This window comes from Podarcis muralis, chromosome 1 (assembly GCF_964188315.1).
Source record: "Podarcis muralis chromosome 1, rPodMur119.hap1.1, whole genome shotgun sequence".
NCBI lineage: Eukaryota > Metazoa > Chordata > Lepidosauria > Squamata > Lacertidae > Podarcis > Podarcis muralis.
The window spans coordinates 129,690,519-129,712,370 of NC_135655.1; the positions used below are offsets into that span (position 1 = coordinate 129,690,519).

Here is a 21,852-nt window from a genome sequence, read left to right on the forward strand (position 1 = left end):
TCACTACTATGTCTGTTTAGAACTGCAGCTTTAATTCAGTGTAGCTTTTTGTTTGTTTGTTTCATTTAGGAGAAATACATGCTTCTTGTACTTTCCTTAAAAAATGCTGGAATTCAAGAAGACGTGCTTTTTGCCCTGTATAGCCTTTATGCATACACCCAAGCGATCACTTACCTTATACCGTCCAAGTGAACGCTAACCCTTTTATAAACAAATTGCAAAAACCTTAAATGAAGCTGTCCATTTTATTCCTCAGGGAGGAGAACACTGTTACTATCATGGGAACATCAGAGGTGTCGAGAACTCCAAAGCTGCGCTTTCAACATGCAATGGACTTCAGTAAGTACTGGTATTATCACAGAACCATAGAACTTTAGAGTTGGAAGGCATCCCAAGTCGAACCCCCTGCAATTCAGGAATCTTGCTAGTTTATGTAGCTGCAGGGACGTCTTTACCATTGGGCATAGTGGTACAGCGAACCAGGGTGCCAAGCGGTGGAGGGTGCCAGGCAGAGAGTCTGGGGAGGGGAGAGTGGGGGGGGGAGCGAGGCAGAGCGGGGGCTTGTGCCTGCGTGCCTCCAGCACCCGTCTGAGGCAGGAAGGCTCCGGATGCTTTCCTGCAGTCCAGATGTGCTGGTCCCGAGGGTTAACCATGAGGTGAGGTCCGAGTCCAGTCTAAGGTGCAGTATGGAGGCAGTCCATCAAAGCTGATGCTGGGTTCAAGGCAGGGAGTCGGGTGAGGTCAGGAGCTCTGGCAGAATAGCAGGACATGGTGCAGGCAGGAACAGGCTATCACCAATGTTGCTCTCGCAACTTGGGACTGGGACTGGCTGGTTTTTATCTGCCCCGAGGCATAGGGCGGCCCCGGTCTACAGGTGACTCGCCTCTCCTGGCCTGGAGGTGAGCACTCCTCCTGTGGGAACTTAGTTCCCTCCGCCGCTCTGCCCTGAGCCTCTGTAGCTCAGGAGAGGCTGGAGGGTTACCGGATCCAGAGGCAACCTCCTCTTCCCCTGATGGGGCTGAGAGTGGAGCACCTGCAGGCAATGGGTCTTCCATCAGCTCAGGAGCCAGAGCAGACTCAGCTGGTGCTTGCACAAGCCCCAGGAGGGTAGTGGGAGATGTGTGATTGACACAATGGGTATAGTAAACCTGTTGATGACTGTTAATGACTGCAGTTAGTCCTACAGGAAAAAACAAGGGTAGTATGCAGATGACCAGAACTAGCTTTAGCATGTGTAATGAGACAAGAATCCAATATTCAGACCAGGTCTTTCCATAGTTTTCAGTATATAAACCCTCCCACTACAGTCATACCTCGGGTTGAAGTAGCTTCAGGTTAAGCATTTTTGGGTTGCGCTCCACGGCGCGTTACTGCCGGGTTTCGCCGCTCGCGCATACACAGACGCTCAAAATGACATTATGCGCGGAAGCGGTGAATTGCGACACGCGCAGACGCGGGTTCCATTTGCTTCAGGATGTGAACGGGGCTCCGGAACGGATCCTGTTCGCAGCCAGAGGTACCACTGTATATATAAGGGTCTGGTGACTTTTGTTTCAGTGTATCTGAAGAAGTGTGCATGCACACAAAAGTTTATACCCAGAACAAACTTAGTTGGTCTCTAAGGTGCTAGTGGACAATTTTTTATTTTTTTAAATTTATTATGTTATTTTAATGTTATTGATGGTTATCACTATTCATTTTTTTCTGGTTTTAAGATTATGTTTTATATATTGCTTAATGTTTTTGGAAGCCTCTTTGGGAGTGTTTGCCCTAAACAGTCTTATAACTATATTAAATAAATTTAAGGGGTCTGTACTCAGATATTCCAGTCTGAAACAGTACTGATGATTCTGTAAATGCCTACTCTGGCGTAGCTTCCTTGACTTGATTCTCTTAAATCTATGTTTTTCCTTATATTCTAGTGGTATGTTTGAAGATAGTTATTACCTATATTTGATAGAGCCTTTGGAATTGACTCACAGTACGGTAAGTTAATATTGAGCTATGTAGGTGTTGTTTTGGTTTGTTAACTGATAGGCTTGAATAGAAGATAAGAATTCTGTAGGTTAGTAATATGTTTGCAATCTGATTTATGTACAACTGACTTTGTTTGCTATATTTGAATATTCATTACCCTATTTAAAGAATAAATAATAATCTTCATATTCTATGAATATGAATGCCATTGCATTTAGATGACAAAAGTCTCTAAAACCTGGATTCTCCCACTGATTGCTGGCAAGATGTTTCTGATCTTCAGTCATATATGTGTCCATTTTTGTTTATCAGGCTGAAATTTAAGCAAGCAAATAATTACCTCCCCCTTTTTTGTTTCCCCACCCCTCTCTTTTGTAAGCTGAAATATACAGTGGTGCCCCGCAAGACGAATGCCTCGCAAGATGGAAAACCCGCTAGACGAAAGGGTTTTCCGTTTTGGAGGTGCTTCGCAAAACGAATTTCCTATGGGCTTGCTTCGCAAGACGAAAATGTCTTGCGAGTTCCTGCAGGGTTTCCCCCCCCCCTTTTTCCCAAGGCGCTAAGCCGCTTAACAGCTGATCCGCTAAGCCGCTAAGCCGCTTAACAGCTGATTGCTAAGCCGCTAAGCCTCTTAACAGCGGATCCGCTAAGCCGCTTAACAGCTGATCCGCTAAGCTGCTAAGCTGCTTAACAGCTGATCCGCTAAGCTGCTAAACCGCTTAACAGCTGATCGCTAAGCCGCTTAACAGCTGATCCGCTAAGCCGCTTAACAGCTGATCCGCTAAGCCGCTAAGCCGCTTAACAGCTGATCCGCTAAGCCCGCTAAGCCGCTAATAGCGCTAATCCGCTAAGCCGCTAATGGGCTTGCTTCGCAAGACGAAAAAACTGCAAGACGAAGAGACTCGCGGAACGGATTCTTTTCGTCTTGCGAGGCACCACTGTAACTTTAAATCCGAGCATTTGCATCTATTGCAAAATCTTAACTGCCAATGGGTACTACTATATGTGTAGATGGAATTGCAGTTTCCCCTTTTCCCTTGAAGGCTTCCAGCTTCAGGGAAGCTCTGATTCAGTGGATAGACTTTAGGCAAACTTCAGAGGATCAGGACTATTCCCTTTTATCTGAAGATGTAGTGTGGAAAATAGATACAAGTCCCCCCACGTGAGGCTCTCTGCCCCAGCCTCTTCCTGCTCACTAAACCCTGTTTCCTCTTCAGCTTCCGAAACTTCCTCCTCCCAGTCTTCTCCGTCTAACCGCTTACTGTCCTCCCACCTCCAGTCCGCTGGATCTGAGCCTTCTTCCCCTGGGGGTTCTCTTAAGGGTTCCCCAGCTGGTGCCTCCCCCCCCCCCCACTCCTCTGCATCTAGCCAAGTCCATGACGGAAGGAGATGGTAGATTGTTTCATCAGCACAAGCATTGCTGCTTGCCAGACAGAACAATAATAATGGCATGACATTGAACTCCTCACTATATCACGTAGTCTGGCTTTGCACAGTTGGGTTAATTGATTAGGCTGTTGCCTAATAAGTTAATTTAAAGGGTGGAGCTTCATACCCATGAACAATATTCCATAAATTAGAATGTCTTGAGCTTGAATTTGTCCCATGAATGACAGACCTGTTTTTCTCTTTCGTTACAGAGAAGTACAGGTAGACCACATGTCATCCAGAGGACGTTGGGAACAAATACTTCCAAGCAATTGGAAGACCTTGGTATGGGACTTTGATACCCTGTTGCAGTGATATTTAATGCTATACAACGACTTTGTCAGTTATAAAACATTTAACTTTCTGCTGTAACAGAAAGGAAGTTTAGGGAAGTTTTTAATGTTTAATGCTGTCTTGTTTTTAACACTTGATTGAATGCTGCCCAGAGTGGCTAGGGAAACTCAGCCAGATGGGCGAGGTATAAATAAATCAAAATTATTATTATAATTATTATAACAAGGGCTGAAACAAGTGGTGGCAGTCTGTATTTGAATGCTGCAGCATTAGAAACCTCTTTGGATGTTCTTTGAATGTGTGCAGAAATAAAATGCGGAGGTGGAGCAGGACTGCGCCTGTTTCCATCAGTGTCTCCATCCTTACTGTTTCCAACCCTGAGTGTGGCATATTGAGCAGAAGATCTGAAGAGAGATCCTTTGCACATTTGGCGAACACACTTAGAATCCTTCCTGTGGTTAAGAGCCTCATGTAACCAGGGTTCCTGATTGTGGGGGTGATTATAAGCATGTTTAGCCAAACATGTGAAAACTCTCCTTTCAGTCCTTCCTTCTGAATGAGCAAAGGTGGAGTCGGTGGAGATGGGGACTTGGAGGGTGGGTCTGGTGAATATGCTTCTGCTCGCTCTCCATGCATTATTCTCCCACACTTCTGAAGAATGCCTGGAGGCAGGGGTGACCTGAGGGGTTTCAGCACCTTAGGGGAAGCACCTCGTTGCCACCCCCATGATGGGGGGCGGGCAAACTCCACAAGAGCTTCTGCCCCTCCTGGGCAGAAGGGGAGATTCCCCCCTCCCTGGCTTGGCTGCAAAACTGGGTGGCGGAACACCCCCCACCCCTTTTGCCAACTCAGCAGGAGGGGAGATGTTCCACAGAGCTTTGCCACCAGTCCCTCTCTGCTCCTAGATTCGGGGAAACCAGCTGGGCAACAGAAAGTGGATGATGTCTTGGAGGGGTGCCACCAGTCACAGCTGCCTCACCCTGCCTTATGGGTGGGCTGGCTCTGCCTGAATGAGACCAACATGCTCAGTTTCCCTGCAGAACTAGGTAAAGGTAAAGGGACCCCTGACCATTAGGTCCAGTCATGACCAACTCTGGGGTTGCGGCGCTCATCTCGCTTTATTGGCCGAGGGAGCCAGCGTACAGCTTCTGGGTCATATGGCCAGCATGACTAAGCTGCTTCTGACGAACCAGAGCAGCGCACGGAAATTCCGTTTACCTTCCTGCTGGAGCGGTACCTATTTATCTACTTGCACTTTGACGTGCTTTCGAACTGCTAGGTTGGCAGGAGCAGGGACCAAGCAACTCACCCCGTCGTGGGGATTTGAACCGCCGACCTTCTGATCGGCAAGTCCTAGGCTCTGTGGTTTAACCCACAGCGCTACCTACGTCCCGGAGAACTAGGTAGACATAAGCAATATGGTTGATGATCTTCCTTTCTTAAAATATCCTTTTTTCTTTTTCAAAAAATAATAATCATTTTTAGTGACAACCTGATATTTACCTTAATGGTGGAAATGTTGGGATTTCATTGGCATCTACAGATGAGGAAATCACATTCCAGTTGTTTAAAATATTTTTGCCAGTGCTCATGGAATTGTTGCATTTCAAAATGTGTATCTTTTTTATCTATATATATTTTTTGGTCAGGGTGCAGTAGTTAAACCCCAGTAGTAAATTACTCTCTGGTTCTGGTAGTGCCACCCATACTGATTCTCTGGAGGAATCGGTCCCTTTTTGATTTCTAGTTAGTTGGACTCTGTGTCCTCTGATGCCACAACTGATGGAGCACTGGTAGTGTGAATCAGTGTGTGATTTTGGGTAGTCATGGACACCAGGGATAGGATTAAGGAGGCCGTTCAGTGGTTCCAAGGTGAAAGATCTACTTGGGGAAACTGTGTCTGAGAATTTTGGTAAACAGCAGTAAATAAAGTTTTCAGCTAAGCACATTAAACAACAAAAATCATGTCTAAATAGACAGGTTTTAAGCCCTTTTTAAAAGGGTGAAGGTAGAGAATTTGGGGGACAGCACAGCTGATTTTGTAAGCTAATCTGCTGCTCCCTACATATGACCCCTGCAATTGCAATTTGAGACAGCAGTAGTGGTAAGGCCAGCCCTGAATTGAAGGCCAGAAAAAATATATAGATCCAGGCAGCCCATTTCTTCAAGAAGCACCACAGTTTGCTTGCACAACATGGCTAAGAATGGCGGATTTGAAATAGACCTCTAGGTTACCAGATCTTGGGGAAACAAAGGATGGAGTCCATCAGAGAGGAGAAACAGGAGAAGCGCCAGTGCAGGGGTGGAAAGGAGACACAAACTGTTAGGTGCACAGGAAATTGATTTATTGGCCAGTTTGATAAAGCTGTGGGTAATATCCCATGAAGCTGAAACTTCTTTGCTATTGTTTTTTTCTTCCATAGATTATGACTCTACTTCTGAATGGCCCTTCCTGTCCGAGTTGCAATGGCTAAGACGGAAAAGAAAAAGGAGAGCTGTGAGTGTTATCAGTAACACAATTTTCAAATATGTGTATTCACTTCATGTATGTTCCTGGCATAAGAGAAAAGAGTCAGAAGCTAAAATTATCTTACATTGGATATGTAGCTGCACTCAGATTGATGATTTGCTGTTTCCTACCAGTAAAGATTGAAGAGACCCAGTGTACAGTCTGTAATTGCATATTTAACCCAGAAACAAGTAAACAATTTTGAAAGATGCAAAAGAAAAGGAGGTGTGCGTACAGAGATCAAATTGAATTGTTATGTAAATCGCTAATGATATCATCAAATGGTGCACAAAAAGCTGGTGTAAAGAATGAAGAAAATTATAATTTCATCCTGAAATACTGCAGGCGCTCCTTTTTAAATAGGATTTGGGATAAATTCAAGGACTGAGTTAGCTAAATCATCATTTGCTGCTGGAATGTATGTTTTAGATTTTAATCTTAATATAGAATTAGAGCCTTTTACACTAGGGGTTGCCAATTTTGGGGGGACCAACAGGCGCATTGAAGTTTTAAGATCGTGCCACCAGTCGCAAAATGGCATAGCACAAAATGGCTGCTACGTCTGTAAGAGCAGAAAAAAGATAGGACCATAAAAAGGTGTGGCCATGCACCTCCCACTGGCCTCTCCCATCAGTGGGTGAAAAGGCACCCACATCAACCTCTACTGCACATGCTTACAGAAGGAAGCTTTCTGCACCTCCCACATGATCAGAGCAGAAGGGAAGGTGGGTGTCTAATCCTGACATCCAGTGTAGTGTTGGTATGTTGAAGGGAGGGGTGTTCAGTGTAGGAGAGGCCAAGCCAGAGCAAACAGAAACTGAGCAGAGAGCAGTCTCTTGTGTAATGTGTATTTTTGAGAAGATACCTTCCACCGGGTGCCACTGAATGTACTGGTGGGCACACTGGCATGTGTGGATGCCATGTTGAAGACCCCTGTTTTGCACTGCCAGGCAGTAATGACCAAACATATGAAACTGCCTTATGCCTTATGAATGTCAGATCAACAGTACTACCCTGACTGGTATCTGATTCCAGGCAGAGCTCTTTCCCAGCTCTTAACAGTGGAGGCTGCTCTGTTAGGGCAAATGGGGCAATGCCCCATTAACCTGGCCTTCAGCTAACACTTGCCTGGCCTTTTACTTGCACCCAGCCCAGGGCAGGGGGTAGCCCTGGCCATCAGCTTCCTCCCCGATAGCCTTGGTGTTGCTCTTGTAGCAGGGGGAAGGATAGGGACAAAGCTAGAATCGGTTGGCTCTGCCAGTCATTTGCTCTGGCTCCACTAACTGTTGCCCCTCTGCCTTTCCCCAATGAGCACCAGCAACCACTGCCCACTGCCTTATTGATTGAAGATGCCAGGGACTAAGCTTGGGACTTCTTAATAAAGTTTAAGCTCCACTCCAATGGATATAATTTGTAAAATGGCCATGGAACCGATCAGAAGAACAAATATGCCAATGAAATGAATATATTATAGTTAGAAATACAGTGGTACCTTGGGTTAAGTACTTAATTCGTTTCAGACGAATGAAACTGTTCTTAACCTGAAGCACCACTTAGCTAATGGGGCCTCCTGCTGCTGCCGTCCCACCGGAGCACGATTTCTGTTCTTATCCTGAAGCAAAGTTCTTAACCTGAAGCACTATTTCTGGGTTAGTGGAGTGTGTAACCTGAAGCGAATGTAACCTAAAGCATATGTAACCCGAGGTACCACTGTACTGTCATTAAAATATATAATCCTAAACCCTTGAGAGGTTTCAGTTGAGTCAGGTTTAGGTACACAGAACAGCATTGCATGGCAATTGATAAAGCAACCCTAAATTCATTTTTAAAAATCCAACTACAGCTTTTAAAATCCTTCAGGTTTCCCGCGGCATATTTGAAGAAATGAAATACTTGGAGCTCATGATTGTTAATGACCATAAAATGGTAAGCTGGCTGTATTAATTAATTCTATTGTTATCTAATTTAGTTACAATATACCCTCCTTTTTACACTTATTGCCTGTTGCAAATGTTATTTACTGCTACAACTTCCTGTATTTATTACAGTTACTGAAATCCTACCTTTCAGGAGGAGGGGTAGGATAGAAATGATAAATGATAAATCCAATGTTTTGTTGTTGTTATCTTCATTTATTACCCATCCTTCGCCTTAAGGCTCTAGGTGGCTCAGAACAATTTAAAATGCAGCATTAAAAATAGTTTAAAACAAATTACAATCACAAGAATATTGTTGGTTCTAAAAATATACATCTCAGGCCAAGGAAAATAAGATAAATTGTCACCTTCCTGATTTATGTTCATATTGCCCTGGCCCTGACCACCCATCAAATTTGGCACCTGAGACTGATCCTGATAAGGATCTGGTCTGTGGAGCCAAAAATGTTCCCTACCCCTTAAGGCCTACATAATTTAGTTCTGTTTTAAACGTTTTACTGATTTTATCTGTGTTTTAGTATGTATACTTGTTTTTTCACCATACTGTGAATAATAGCTGCTTTTATCAATAATTTTATTATGTACACAGGTTATATAGTTTTGTGATTAAGTGGTATATAATTTTTTCCAAGTAATATATAAGTCTGTTTTGATAGTCTGATCCACAGCCTCGCAATAGTATTGTTTCACTTAAAGGCGGAATTGAGAGCAAATTTAAAGGAGACATGGGACCACTAGCTCCAGGAATTAAATATATTTTCAAAGTGAAACTGATGGGGGAAAGTTGTTGCAGTTAACTATTTTATAGTAGTTCTCCCCCTTTTCTTCATGACACAAATGCTTGTGAATTCCATAAACGTTAGCAGTTCAAGAGGAAAACACTGATTAGCAGAGCCGCTGTTTGTTCTTTGCATTGCCAGGAGGCAAACCTCTTGATCGAATTATGATTTGACATTTTTCTTCTAGTTTAAAAAGCACCGATCATCCCATGCTTACACGAACAACTTTGCGAAATCTGTGGTAAATCTTGTGGATGCTGTAAGTATTGCAATAATTGGTACAATTAATGCCTCATGATTCAACATTTGACTTTGCAGACGTTGGGATGAAAATAGTGGTGATAGAGGATGTAAACTTGCACAACCTTGGGAGCACGAACCAGTATATACCAATGGCAATCCTACTAATCCTTATGTAGCCAAAAGGGAGGTAATCAGTAGGCCTGGAGGAACCTCTGTAGATCTCCACTATAAAATATTGGGCTGGGTGGGGCTATCAAATACCCCAAAACAGTGAGGACTAGGTATGATTAGTGTTCACAGAACTCTGACTGACTGGGTGTGTGGTGATGGGGAGGCTACAACTAAAAACTAGGAAAGGAGAATGTAATAAAGTATCCTGGAAAAGGTTTCTGCAGACCAAACGGAATAATGAGCGGGAGCGCTCCATGCTGCAGCATTTTGCTGCAGGCTCCACTTGTGACTTTTTAGTGCTCATTTTATTTACCATATTTTTCGTTTCATAAGACGCACCTGACCATACGATGCACCTAGTTTTTAGAGGAGGAAAGGGGGAAAGCCCCGGTTTTTTGAGGATCAGCTCAAAGTTTTGCAGCTTACTTTGCAAAGGGAAAAATCCTGTTTTTATGGGGTTCAACTCACAGTTCTGCAGCTTCTTTAGGAAAGAAAAGGGAGCTGTTTCTACAGTTTCCAGACTGATAATCTAATCATCCAGTCCCATGTTGCTGGGGAAACCAACGGCCTCCGTCTGCAGAACATTCAACAATGGAGGCCTGGGCAAGGGGCTGGAAAGGGAGCCAGCGATCGACCACACATTTGCTCCATAAGACACACAGACATTTCCCCTTACTTTTTAGAAGGAAAAAGGTGCGTCTTATGGAGCGAAAAATATGGTACATCCTGCTGTATCATTAAACAAAAAAACCAACCCAGCGGTTTACAACAATATACAGTAAAACCAGAACCGAACAATAAAATTACAAAAAGTTAAAAGCAGAAACAAATTAAAAATGAAACATCAAAAGACCATTGTGGGGGATGTACTATATTTTTCCGTGTATAACCCGACCCCATGTATAAGACGACCCCTATTTTTGGGAGCCCTCAACAGTTGCTGAGCTTCTTTTGTAAGTTCGCTGAGCTGTTGAGCAGCTTTTCAATGATCCCCCGCTCTGGCTGATGGAAGTGGTGCTGTAATACACTGCATACTGACACTCACCAAATACTCTTCCTAAGCCTGGAAGCGCGGGTAAGCAGCCTCCTCTCTGACATTTCCCTGCTACCACTGCAGCACCAGCCCTCGCTTGCTTAGCATATTAACCTGTGTATAAGACGACCCTCAATTTATCACAAAAAAATTCAGGAAAAAAGATTGTCTTATACATGGGAAAATACGGTACTCTTAATGGCAGAATAGACAAGTTTCAGCGGGCATTTAGAAGTTGCCACTCAAGGCCAATTCATTTCAATAAGTAGGTCACCAAAGGTTATATGAGACATCAAAACATCATGCCCAGTTAAATCACCCGGGCCAAGACACAACCCAAAGAAACATGCGACAACAAACCTGAAGTGACATGGAGCCTACTGTAATAATGGTGTCTGTGTATATAATACCTTGATTAACATAATTTTCTAAATATTGTTATCATCTTCTGTTAAACTTAAGGTTAAATGCTGTGAGACCCCATGATATAAATAATTAGGTAGGCTGGGCCTCCTCCAGAATTCCACCCCGACTAACTGGATAAGTTTATGAAACTAAATGGCACACTAAAGTAAAATCTTATTTTTAAATGTACCCACACACAAAGATAGGATTCCAGGACAAATAGTTTACGTCTGCACCCTCGAACGTACACAGAGCAGTTTCCTCCTTGCCCCTCATCCCTTAACCAGGGGCAGATTTGCAATAGAGTTGGGAAAGGCTGGGATGCCGTGGTGGTGCACAGACTACTATATTGCATTCTACATTAGTCCTCTGTAATACACCTCAGGGTTAATGGACTGACAAACCCGGGACCAGGAGGAAGGGACGCTGGATGAAGATTGGATTGTTTTATTTTTTCTTCTTTATTTTGTTACTAGGACTGTCTTACATAACTGATGAATGTTAGAAGGATGTTTGAAATGAAATTGCCTGGCTTTAGTATAAATGTTTAAAGGATTAGGAAAGAATATAATGGTTATGAGAAGTTAGTAAAAATAAGATTTAGGTTTTGAATTATAAGGTTTTTTATAAGATAATGATGAAAATAGATTAAGGTAATGCAATGAAAGATTAGGATAAATAAAGTGGGGAAGGATTTGCTGAATTAACAAATTGAACGGGAATACAGGAAAGGGAGGGGTGAGGAAGTCTGGGAAATAAGCAAATGAAAGTTAAGTAAAGGAAGATGGAATTGCTTTTAACTATTTTTAATCTTTTTTCTATTTTTCTTTTTTTCTTTTTTGTATTTTGTAATGTTCTGAAAATTTCAATAAATATCTATGGGGGAAAAAATACACCTCAGGGTTAGGGCAGCTTCCAGATTTGTACGGTAGGCAATTGTGCTGGACTTGTAGGAAGGAATATTGCTGTGCTGCTGCTCCACTGAACTTTCCAAGCTCTGAACGTCCAATCTCACCGAACTTTCCCTTGTTGTTTGTATCAGAGCTTAGCGAGCGTTCTGCTGAGCCAAGGAAGGATTCTGGCTTGAGCAGCATATAGTTACACTCCTCTTCCTCTGCCTCTTCCCAAAGTGAGCTGTGGGGCTTTACACAGCATTTCCCACAGCGTACTGTAGGAACTACATCAGTTAGGGAACCTCCAGCCTGCAGACCTATTTGGGCCAGCCAGCACCCACTCATTGGGCTCACAAGAATGCTTGGGCCAACCCGTGTCTACCTTCCCTGCATCTGATGTCATCTGAGGGGCAAGTAAGGGGTTGTGCCAAAAGGATACTACCAATTGGCGGTGCCTTCAAAGCCTCTTCTGCACCACTTCCCAAGTGCCTTGCAACCAGGGCTTCAGAAGCACTGCAGAAAGCGCTTTGCAATCCTGACGCTCAGGGATCAGCTAGTTGTCAGGTATTTGAGAAGCGCTGCACAAAGTACTTTGCAAGTCTCATGCTCAGCACTTCCTAAGCTTAGGACAGGTAGGGTTGGTGAAAGACGAAGAACTAGTACGTTTCCGAGCACAATTCAAAGTGTTGGTGCTGACCTTTAAAGCCCTAAACGGCTTCGGTCCTGTATACCTGAAGGAGCGTCTCCACCCCCATCGTTCAGCCCGGACACTGAGGTCCAGCGCCGAGGGCCTTCTGGCGGTTCCCTCATTGCGAGAAGTGAGGTTACAGGGAACCAGGCAGAGGGCCTTCTCGGTAGTGGCGCCCACCCTGTGGAACGCCGTCCCTTCAGATGTGAAGGAAATAAGCAGCTATCCTATCTTTAAAAGACCTCTGAAGGCAGCCCTGTTCAGGGAAGTTTTTAATATTTAACGCTGCACGGTTTTTAACACTTGATTGGGAGCCGCCCAGAGTGGCTGGGGAAACACAGCCAGATGGGCGGGGTATAAATAAATTATTATTATTATTATTATTATTATTATTATTATTATTATTATTATGATGCAGTAAATAAGATGGCTCTACATAATCATTTGCAGTGTCGAACTTAGTGCGGTGTTGATTCTTTTAAAGGAGACTGGAGGTGTATTGGCTAATTGTATTCCAATCTTTCCCTCCTGCTTTACCCCTTTTGTCCTTCCACTGACTCTGACTGGCTAACTGTGCACGCTTTGACCCAGTGTTCTACTCCTGTGCCTGTCCTGTATCTGCCCACAGATTTACAAGGAGCAGCTGAATACCAGGGTTGTTTTGGTTGCTGTTGAAACCTGGTCGGACAGAGATCGTATAAATGTCCACCCTGACCCAAGACAGATGCTTCATGATTTTTCCAAATATCGACAGAATTTCATCAAGCAGCGCGCTGATGCTGTACACCTTCTCTCGTATGTAGTGCAAGCTCTGTTTGGTACATGGTCTCACTTTCCTGAAGGCCTCTCTTTCTAGTTCTTTTTCTGTCTGCTTATTTATATCTCATGGGTATATCTTAAATGCTGCTTCTTTTAGGTATTTTATTATAATTTAAAAAAAAAATACAGAATGCAGTGGAATCATTTTTATCCTCTCCTTACTGTTGTCTGAAAGAGGAGAAGCCGCTGTAGTTCAACAGTAAAACACATGATTTGCATGGGGGGGAAATCCAGGTTTGGACCATGACATTTCTTGCTAGGGCCGTAATGGAAATGAAATTCCTATTAATTTACGTGTGCCAAATAAGAAGATATTTGTAAGGCATTGTATATGTGTGAGATAATGCTTTTTAATATTGCTTCGTTTATCTTGTTCTTCAGGAATGTGACATTTCATTACAAAAGAAGCAGCCTGAGCTATTTTGGAGGAATTTGTTCTGTGTCTAGAGGTGTTGGAGTAAATGAGGTAACATTTCTCTTTTGGGGGTCTTGTGAGGAAGGGAAAATTTATGAAATATTTCCCTCATCATTATACCTTATTTTTAAACTGTGCTTCTCGTCACATGTTCAAAAATTTCAGATTTGTTTTCATAGATATTCCTAAAAGTCTCAAGCCTGAAATGCAATCGAGTGAAAATAATTTGACCTTTTATTCTAGTGTCAGCTTAGCATAGAACCAGTGACGTAGCGTGGGGGGTGCCAGGGGTGCCAGCCGCACCGGGCGCAACACCTGGGGGGGGGGCGCGAGTCCAGAGGGAAGGGACAAGCAATTGAGGCTTGGTTGGGGTGGGGGGGTCGTCGTCTCCGCCACTGCTTCTGTTTTCCGCGCGCTGTGCTGAGGCGAGCTGGGCGCGGCCAGGCATGCAAGCGCAGCGCCTGGCCAAGCGCTGCAGCCTGGGGAGCCGGCGCCTTAGCGCCTCGCCGTCGGCCACGCAGCCGTTGCCCAAGCTCGACAACTCGTGGAGGGCGCCTCTCTCTCTCTCTCTCTCTCTCTGCCTGGAGGGGAGGGGCTTTCCCTGCTCTTTGTTCCGTTTGAGCAAACACAGCAACGAAACGAGGAGGGTGGGCAGTAAGACCCTGAGGCAGAATACAGGAAAGCAGCCACTTCCTCTTTTCAGGTTTCCCTTCTCCGGTACCTACCCACCCACGTTTATTGCGAGGGAAATCTAGCTGTCTGCAGGGAAGGGGTTGGGTGCATGTAATGTGTGACAAAGGCATCAGGTGTACGTCTACCGTATTGGGTGGAAAGGGTATAAGGGTGGGGAGGTAGAGTGCATTTAAAAAAACCAAAACATTATGGATTTAAACAAGGAAAATGTCGCATAATCTACTGTTTGTAAGGGCCCTTTGGGATTAGTTTTACCCATCTCAGACAGTTAGCTCATAGTGTGAATAAAGATGGCTGTTGTTTACATTTTTTTAATAAAAGCATCAACAACGATCCTTTTGCACGGTCTGTTGTGCTGTGTTGCAGAACTTTTTGCAGTTGCAGGATTAGGGATGGTGTTCTGTGCTACAGTGGCGTAGCGTGGGGGGTGCAGGCTGGGCTGGCCACACCGGGCGCAACATCTGGGGGGCCGCGCTCCACGGGTTAGGGGGCGCAAAATCCACGGGTTAGGGGGCGCAAATTACTTGCCTTGCCCCGGGTGCTGACAACCCACACTACGCCACTGCATAGAACACTTGAATACAGGCTGAAGGCAGCCATATCTCACTGTGAGGTACACGTGACATACCCTCTGTGAGAGGTGAATTAGTTTTCTTTATAATTCTATTCATTAGAAAAAAGAAAGGAAATCTTCAAGCATTTCAGGGTCCAGTACACTACTGATAAAGTGGCATGCTTTGGGTAAAGTCTGTGTTTGTGGATATTTGCAAAACTGTAAGCCTTGATTTCTGTCAATTAGTTCAATATCGGTTGTTGTGCTTGGAACTTAGGTTTTAAGAAAGATTCCGGAATTAGAATTTCTCTAATGCGTTAGGCCTTTTGGACCATGCTGTCTCCTAGATTCCTCATACTGGAATCAAAATGGCCATTGAGGCATTAGGTAAATACTTCTTCTCATGCAAGGCGTCGTACCTGTTTTAGCTGTTTCTGCCCTACATCCTGAAGCCCTCTGTGTCATATCCCATATTGTTCGGGGGAGGGGATCCCCCAAACCTAATAAGCAGCCTTTCAGGTAGCTTGGGGGAAGGCCTGCAGCAAATAGGATGAATCCATGAAAATGAGGTGTCCATCCTTCCATTTCCTTATTGCCTCCATTGAATGGAACCACACGTTTCTGTTTTGATTTCTTCAAGTCAGTGCACCCAAATGGTTGCGTCGGAGTGTCGTTTGACTGCAGTTGGAAATTGAAAGATACTTTGGTTGGCCTGCAACTAAGTGTGAAATAACCTTACAATAGTCCTCTGCACATACAAAATTTGTTGCTGCTTTTTGAAAGCTCTGCGCCAAAGGTGGGGGACCTGTAGCACCAGAGATGTTGTTGAGCTACAACTCCCAACACCCCGTCATTGTGCATTCTGGCTAGGGCTGAAGTTGAGAGTTGCCAACTTGTAACCCCTCAGATATTGTAGATGTCAGGAAAATTGTCTAGAGCAAAGCTTTCCAAACTTGTCATGTTGGTGGCATGCATCATTTAGACATGCATTATTTCACAATACAGTAAAGGGTAAAGGGACCCCTGACCATTAGGTCCACTCGTGACCGACTCTGGGGTTGCGGCGCTCATCTCGCTTTATTGGCCGAGGGAGCCGGCGTACAGCTTCCTGGTCATGTGGCCAGCATGACTAAGCCGCTTCTGGCGAACCAGAGCAGCGCACGGAAATGCCGTTTACCTTCCCGCCGGAGTGGTACCTATTTATCTACTTGCACTTGATGTGCTTGCTAACTGCTAGGTTGGCAGGAGCTGGGACCAAGCAACAAGAGCTCACCCCGTCGCGGGGATTCGAACCGCCGACCTTCTGATCAGCAAGCCCAGGCTCTGTGGTTTAACCCACAGCACCACCCGCGTCCTTCACAATACAGTTTCAGTTTTACTAGCAAACCTGAGGAGCATAGGGAACACCTACACACTGCAGCTGACACACTAATGCGTTGCGACACACTGTTTGGAAAGCTGTGGTCTGGAGTTTTATTTATGCATGAATTTGGGGTATTCTCGCACACAATAATGAATCTCCCTATCCTATATGATGTCAGTTTTTGTGGTGAGTTATTGAGGGTTCTTTTGGCTGCATAAATAAGTTATTCACAAGGTAACTATGTAGCATATGTTATACTGACATTACTGCTTCCAAGTGAAATCTCTGGCCATTAGCTGCCATGGCAACAAATCACCTGTACAGTACTTGACCAACCCTTTAGTTATGCAAAGGGTCATTCTCTGAACAAAAGAGAATGTACCAGCATATCTATTTTAACAAGTAGAGAGTTATCTGCTTCATAAAAGGCTGTCTACTTGTAAAAAAAGAATGTTGAGTACGATTCTTTAAAGTGTAATGAAGACTGTAACTGTTAGGAACAGTACAAAAACAGTTAAATGTATAATTCACTACATGAGCAAAAGATGGGAAAAATCATATTTTTGCATGCAGAATGGGACAAAAGCGTGCAGAGAGTTGAGGCTTTATGCAAGACATTGAAGTGGGGATTTACAATGCCTAAACATACGTTTCCACATCCCTTCTCTGCACTATAGCTTTAAGCTGGTTTTACTTATATGAATGGACCAGCTCCGAAATACCTTATCATACTGTATGTCAACATTGCTGTTATTTTTTAGACTCTTGTATTCATTTTGGGAAAATAATTACTTGCTATCTTTTGGAGGTGTCACTATTGAAACTGGAACCAAACATACATTTTTCATTTCCAGAAACAGGTGTTCCTATTGTTTAAGTGTACATGTAGTGAAGAGTTTGAGGATACCATCCTAAACACACTTGGAAATAATTCGGATTAGTGAGATGTTTCCACTGTTTTAGGGTATGAATTCCGTACAGAATAACTAGTTAAGCAAAGACTTTCTCCTAGAAATTGCAATAATTGATAGTACTTTGGTGTGCTCTCTACCTGAATCTCCTTTTCCAACAGTATGGCCTACCCTGGGCGATGGCACAAGAACTATCCCAAAGTCTGGCTCAGAATTTAGGAATACAGTGGGAGCCAGGGGCCAGAAAACCAAGTAGGTATTTGGCATACAATCTCTTTTGTTTTTATGTACAAATTGAATTCGTAAAACTTCTACATATTTTGGACTTTTTATTATGTATAAACAGGGGTCAGCAAACTTTTTCAGGAGGCGGCTGGTCCACTGTCCCTCAGACCTTGTGGGGGGCCGGACCCACCCCCTCCCGAAAGGGCCCCCCCTGCTGATGCCACTCACGCTGCAGACGCCGACGCCACCTCGTCTTCGGCAGCATCAGCATCCTCTGGCTCGGCAGGGCGCAGAGCCTCTGCACTGCTGCCTCTTCCTCCCACTCGGCTGCCTCAGCAGGAAGGAAGGGGCGTCCCAGAGGCGTCCACGGCTTCTGATTGGCTGCAGGAGCTTCCTGCAGCCAATCAGAAGCCGTGCCAGCGTCGCCGCCCGCCCAGAGGCATCCGCAGCTTTTGATTGGCTGCAGGAGCTTCCTGCAGCCAATCAGAAGCCATGCTGTGCCGCGGAAGTCAGTCTCCATGTGGCAAGGCCTCCGCGCCTGTTTAGTGCGGAGACTGACCGAGCGGGCGGCAGGGTTTGCAAGGTTCATGGGCCAGATTAACGAGCGTGGTGGGCCATATCCAGACCGCGGACCTTAGTTTGCCAACCTCTGTATAAATAAAGGATTGGGCTGCAACAGCTGTTCTGTCCTTTCCTTGCCATTCCAGTACCAATCCTCTTCTGGGGTTTGTTGGACTCTATGCAAACGCCTGGGATGTAGTGTGCTGAGGTGTGGTGCAGAGGGGAAGGAGAGCAACCAAAATCAGATGGAGGCACCTTGCGCAAGCAGACTTTTTACTTGTGCAACTCTGTTCAACACATAAAGTTCATATTAAAGGTTCTGGAATGACCATTCGTGTAGCAAACGAGGCTTCCACCCATTGCGGTGTAATGCATTTTATAACCAGCAGCTAATTAATTTTTTGTTGCTATGGAGTAAGGAGATGCTATGACTTTATTGACTTTATTAGTTTGATGAACTTGTTGTTTGTTTCATATGCTGCTGTGTTTGCTGTTATAGTGATTGCAGTGATTGTTTGTTTTTTAATGGTACAGTGGTCCCTCGCAAGACGAAATTAATTCGTTCCGCGAGTTTTTTCGTCTTGCGATTTTTTTCGTCTTGCAAAGCACAGTTTTGGAAAAGTTTTGGAAAAGCTTCAAAAATCACCAAAGTCTTCAAAAACCTCAAAAAAGGCTACCACACCGCATGCTATGAGTTGCTCCTCGAAGTCAAGTCGCAACTGTATTAACGGTGTTAAGAAAAAGGAAACAAACTTGCAAGACGTTTCCGTCTTGCGAAGCAAGCCCATAGGGAAAATCGTCTTGCGAAGCAACTCAAAAAACCAAAAACCCTTTCGTCTTGCGGGTTTTTTGTCTTGCGAGGCATTCGTCTTGCAAGGTACCACTGTATTCCGATTATTGCAAGCTGCTTTGAGCTCAGCATTTGTTGTTTGAAAAGTGGAATACAAATATTAAATTAATGTACGGTAAATCAACTAACATATGTCCTTGGTTGAAGCTTGCTGTGGCTTACTCTTGCTCACTCATGTTGTGATCAACTACCATTTACTGTGACATGCAGATGTGGGCACTAGCCTTGAACTGACACATAAATCACTTGCGCGTACACTCAGAGGGTAGAGAGCTCAAACTGCGTTCAAGCTGGCAAAGGAACGATAGAGACTAGAAAAGAAATGATCTCTGCTGGATTTTGTTAATGAACCTCTAATGGAAAACAGCAGCTATTTTCTACTAGGGGTACTTTATCCTAAAACATATCTTTGTGTAGTGCTTGCTGTATTCAACACTTCAGACAGATACAGGAGCAGAAATGCTTCTTAACCACCCTCCTCTCTTTTACGCGAAGGGTTTATTATGTATTACTCATATATATTTTTAACTACTTTCATTCTTGGTTTTGCATTTTTCATTTTGTTTCAGAAGGATGTGAGTGCACAGAATCCTGGGGTGGATGCATCATGGAAGAAACAGGGTGAGTTGTAATAATTGGTACCTGTTACAGATTTTGGTTTTTTCCGGTTCTTCAGAACTAAAATAAGCAGTCTATGTTTAGACTCGTTTCTGGGGTGCATGCAGCATATCAAGAATTATTTACAGGGCTTGGTAAGACATAAACGGGACCGCCTCTCCCGGTATGCCCCACGGAGAGCCTCAAGGTCCATAAATAGCAACACCCTAGTGGTCCCGGGCCCTAAGGAAGTTAGATTGGCTTCAACCAGAGCCAGGGCCTTTTCAACTCTGGCTCCGGCCTGGTGGAACGCTCTGTCTCATGAGACCAGGGCCCTGCAGGATCTGATTTCTTTCCGCAGGGCCTGTAAGTCAGAGTTGTTCCGCCTGGCCTTTGGCTTGGAGCAAATTTGATTCCCTCCCTCCCTCTCTTTCTTTTTTCTTTTCCTTTCTCCTTCTGCGATGAGGTTTCAATATTTTAATGTTGTATTTAGTTTTGTTTTTAAGTTGTATTCATTCAATTTATTTTTATTATTGCTTGTTAGCCGCCCTGAGCCCTGCCTTGGCTGGGGAGGGCAGGGTATAAATAAAAATTATTATTATTATTATAAACCATGACTTAACATCAGCAGTGGCATAGCGTGGGGGGTGCAGGGGGGGGCGCACCGGGCGCAACATCTGGGGGGGGGGGCGCGCTCGCACTCGCAGCTCTCTGCCCCTACTAAAATCCACGGGTTAGGGGGCGCAAATTACTTGCCTTGCCCCGGGTGCTGACAACCCACGCTACGCCACTGAACATCAGTGAACAGCAAACTAGTGCATCCTGCTCAATCATTCCCACTTTGCTGATATCCTAGCATGAGCAGCAGACTAAGAACCTGGGAGCACCATGTCATCCCAACTGAAATTGTGGTTTGTTTCTCCCTAAACACACAACAGTCAGCAAGCAAGCAAGCAAGCAAGCAAAGAATGTGGTTTATCTAGTGTTTGTCCAGTAAATTATTTACTGTCAAGCATTTTCCTCATTCTTTTTTTCTTTTACTTATTTTTTTGTCCTTTCAGTGTCTACCACCCCAGAAAATTCTCAAGGTGCAGCATTGCAGAATACAAAGATTTTTTGCTTCGAGGGGGAGGTTCCTGTCTTTTCAACAAGCCAACAAAGGTACATCGATTTAGGCTGGAACTGGATCCCAGCATACCGTATTTTTTGCTCTATAAGACTCACTTTTTCCCTCCTAAAAAGTAAGGGGAAATGTGTGTGCATCTTATGGAGCGAATGCAGGCTGCGCAGCTATCCCAGAAGCCAGGACAGCAAGAGGGATTGCTTCTTTCACTGCACAGCGATCCCTCTTGCTGTTCTGGCTTCTGAGATTCAGAATATTTTTCCCCCTTGTTTTCCTCCTCCAAAAACTAGGTGCGTCTTGTGGTCTGGTGTGTCTTATAGAACGAAAAATATGGTAATTTATCCCTTGGGGAGAAAAGTGGCTTAGGGATGGGAGCAATTTTACATGGTTAGGATCTCCCTCCACTGGCCCCTTATTTAATTTGAAGACATTTGTCACTGAAATGCTGGAGCTGGGCGGTCTGCATCTCCACCAGAGGTCTGGTGGAGCTTTGTCACCATGCTGGTTTATAGTGGACGTGTGCAGTCATGCAGGTGCAAATTTTTTTTTTTTTATATTGATTGATTGAATTTAGATACTGCCCTATACCCTGAGGTCTCAGAGCAGTTCACAGAATAATTCAGTATGCGCCTGAATCATTTAATGATAAACAGTTGTGATCTTTTAAATAATAGTGCTTTGTGTATTTGTGTTTTTCAGTTGTTTGACACCACTGAATGTGGAAATGGGTATGTGGAACCAGGAGAAGATTGTGATTGTGGTTTCCAAACGGTACCATTTTTTATACACATATACCCAGTTATTTTATTCTTCCTATCCATAAGATGAAGTGTCCCTTAAAATGAAAGCTCAGATAATGCTTGCTTAACCATGAGGCTCATGGTGTATATTTTAACTACTGTAGCAAAATAATTGAGTCAGTGGACCCTTATAAAAAGGAAATCATTCTTTCAGTGAGAAATTCATAAAAGAATTTTTAAGCTCCATGTTGTTTAAAGCCTTGAGTTGTTCACCTTAATCGGACCATTGAATCCAGAATCCTAAATAAAACGTATGCGTTAAAGTTAATTATTATAGTTATTTTCTTCTTTATTCTTACTTTAGTATATAAGATTCCTTGCACTGGATCGCGGCGTAGTTTTATGGTGCAACCATATATGAACACTGTCAATTTATCATTTATCATGATTGAATTGTTTGTATGATTGTTTGAGGTAGCTAACTTTGATTTTTAGTATTGATTGATCAGAATGTGTTTTCCGCAGGATTGCAAAGCAGATCTGTGCTGTAAGAAATGCTCACTTTCTAATGGAGCTCATTGCAGTAATGGTCCATGTTGTAATGAAACCTCCTGTCTTGTGAGTTTGTTTGTTTTTTAACTTTTT

At 44.0% G+C, this 21,852-nt stretch overlaps 1 protein-coding gene across 10 annotated transcripts in view; it reads left to right on the forward strand.

The window, feature by feature from the left end:
- Positions 1–21,852, forward strand: part of ADAM23 (ADAM metallopeptidase domain 23) — a 78,873-nt gene that overhangs the window by 21,738 nt on the left and 35,283 nt on the right. For 5 of the 10 annotated variants that reach the window (XM_028702333.2, XM_028702325.2, XM_028702363.2 and 2 more), the window contains exons 5-17: positions 257–339; positions 1,923–1,986; positions 3,618–3,690; positions 6,123–6,196; positions 8,069–8,134; positions 9,112–9,183; positions 12,986–13,152; positions 13,558–13,642; positions 17,273–17,363; positions 19,317–19,368; positions 20,406–20,505; positions 21,167–21,238; positions 21,733–21,825. In XM_028702333.2, coding sequence (XP_028558166.2) covers positions 257–339; positions 1,923–1,986; positions 3,618–3,690; positions 6,123–6,196; positions 8,069–8,134; positions 9,112–9,183; positions 12,986–13,152; positions 13,558–13,642; positions 17,273–17,363; positions 19,317–19,368; positions 20,406–20,505; positions 21,167–21,238; positions 21,733–21,825 — 1,092 coding nt within the window. The remainder of the gene's footprint in view (positions 1–256; positions 340–1,922; positions 1,987–3,617; positions 3,691–6,122; positions 6,197–8,068; positions 8,135–9,111; positions 9,184–12,985; positions 13,153–13,557; positions 13,643–17,272; positions 17,364–19,316; positions 19,369–20,405; positions 20,506–21,166; positions 21,239–21,732; positions 21,826–21,852) is intronic. The other 5 variants (XM_028702343.2, XM_028702353.2, XM_077918350.1 and 2 more) reach the window with 2 other exon arrangements.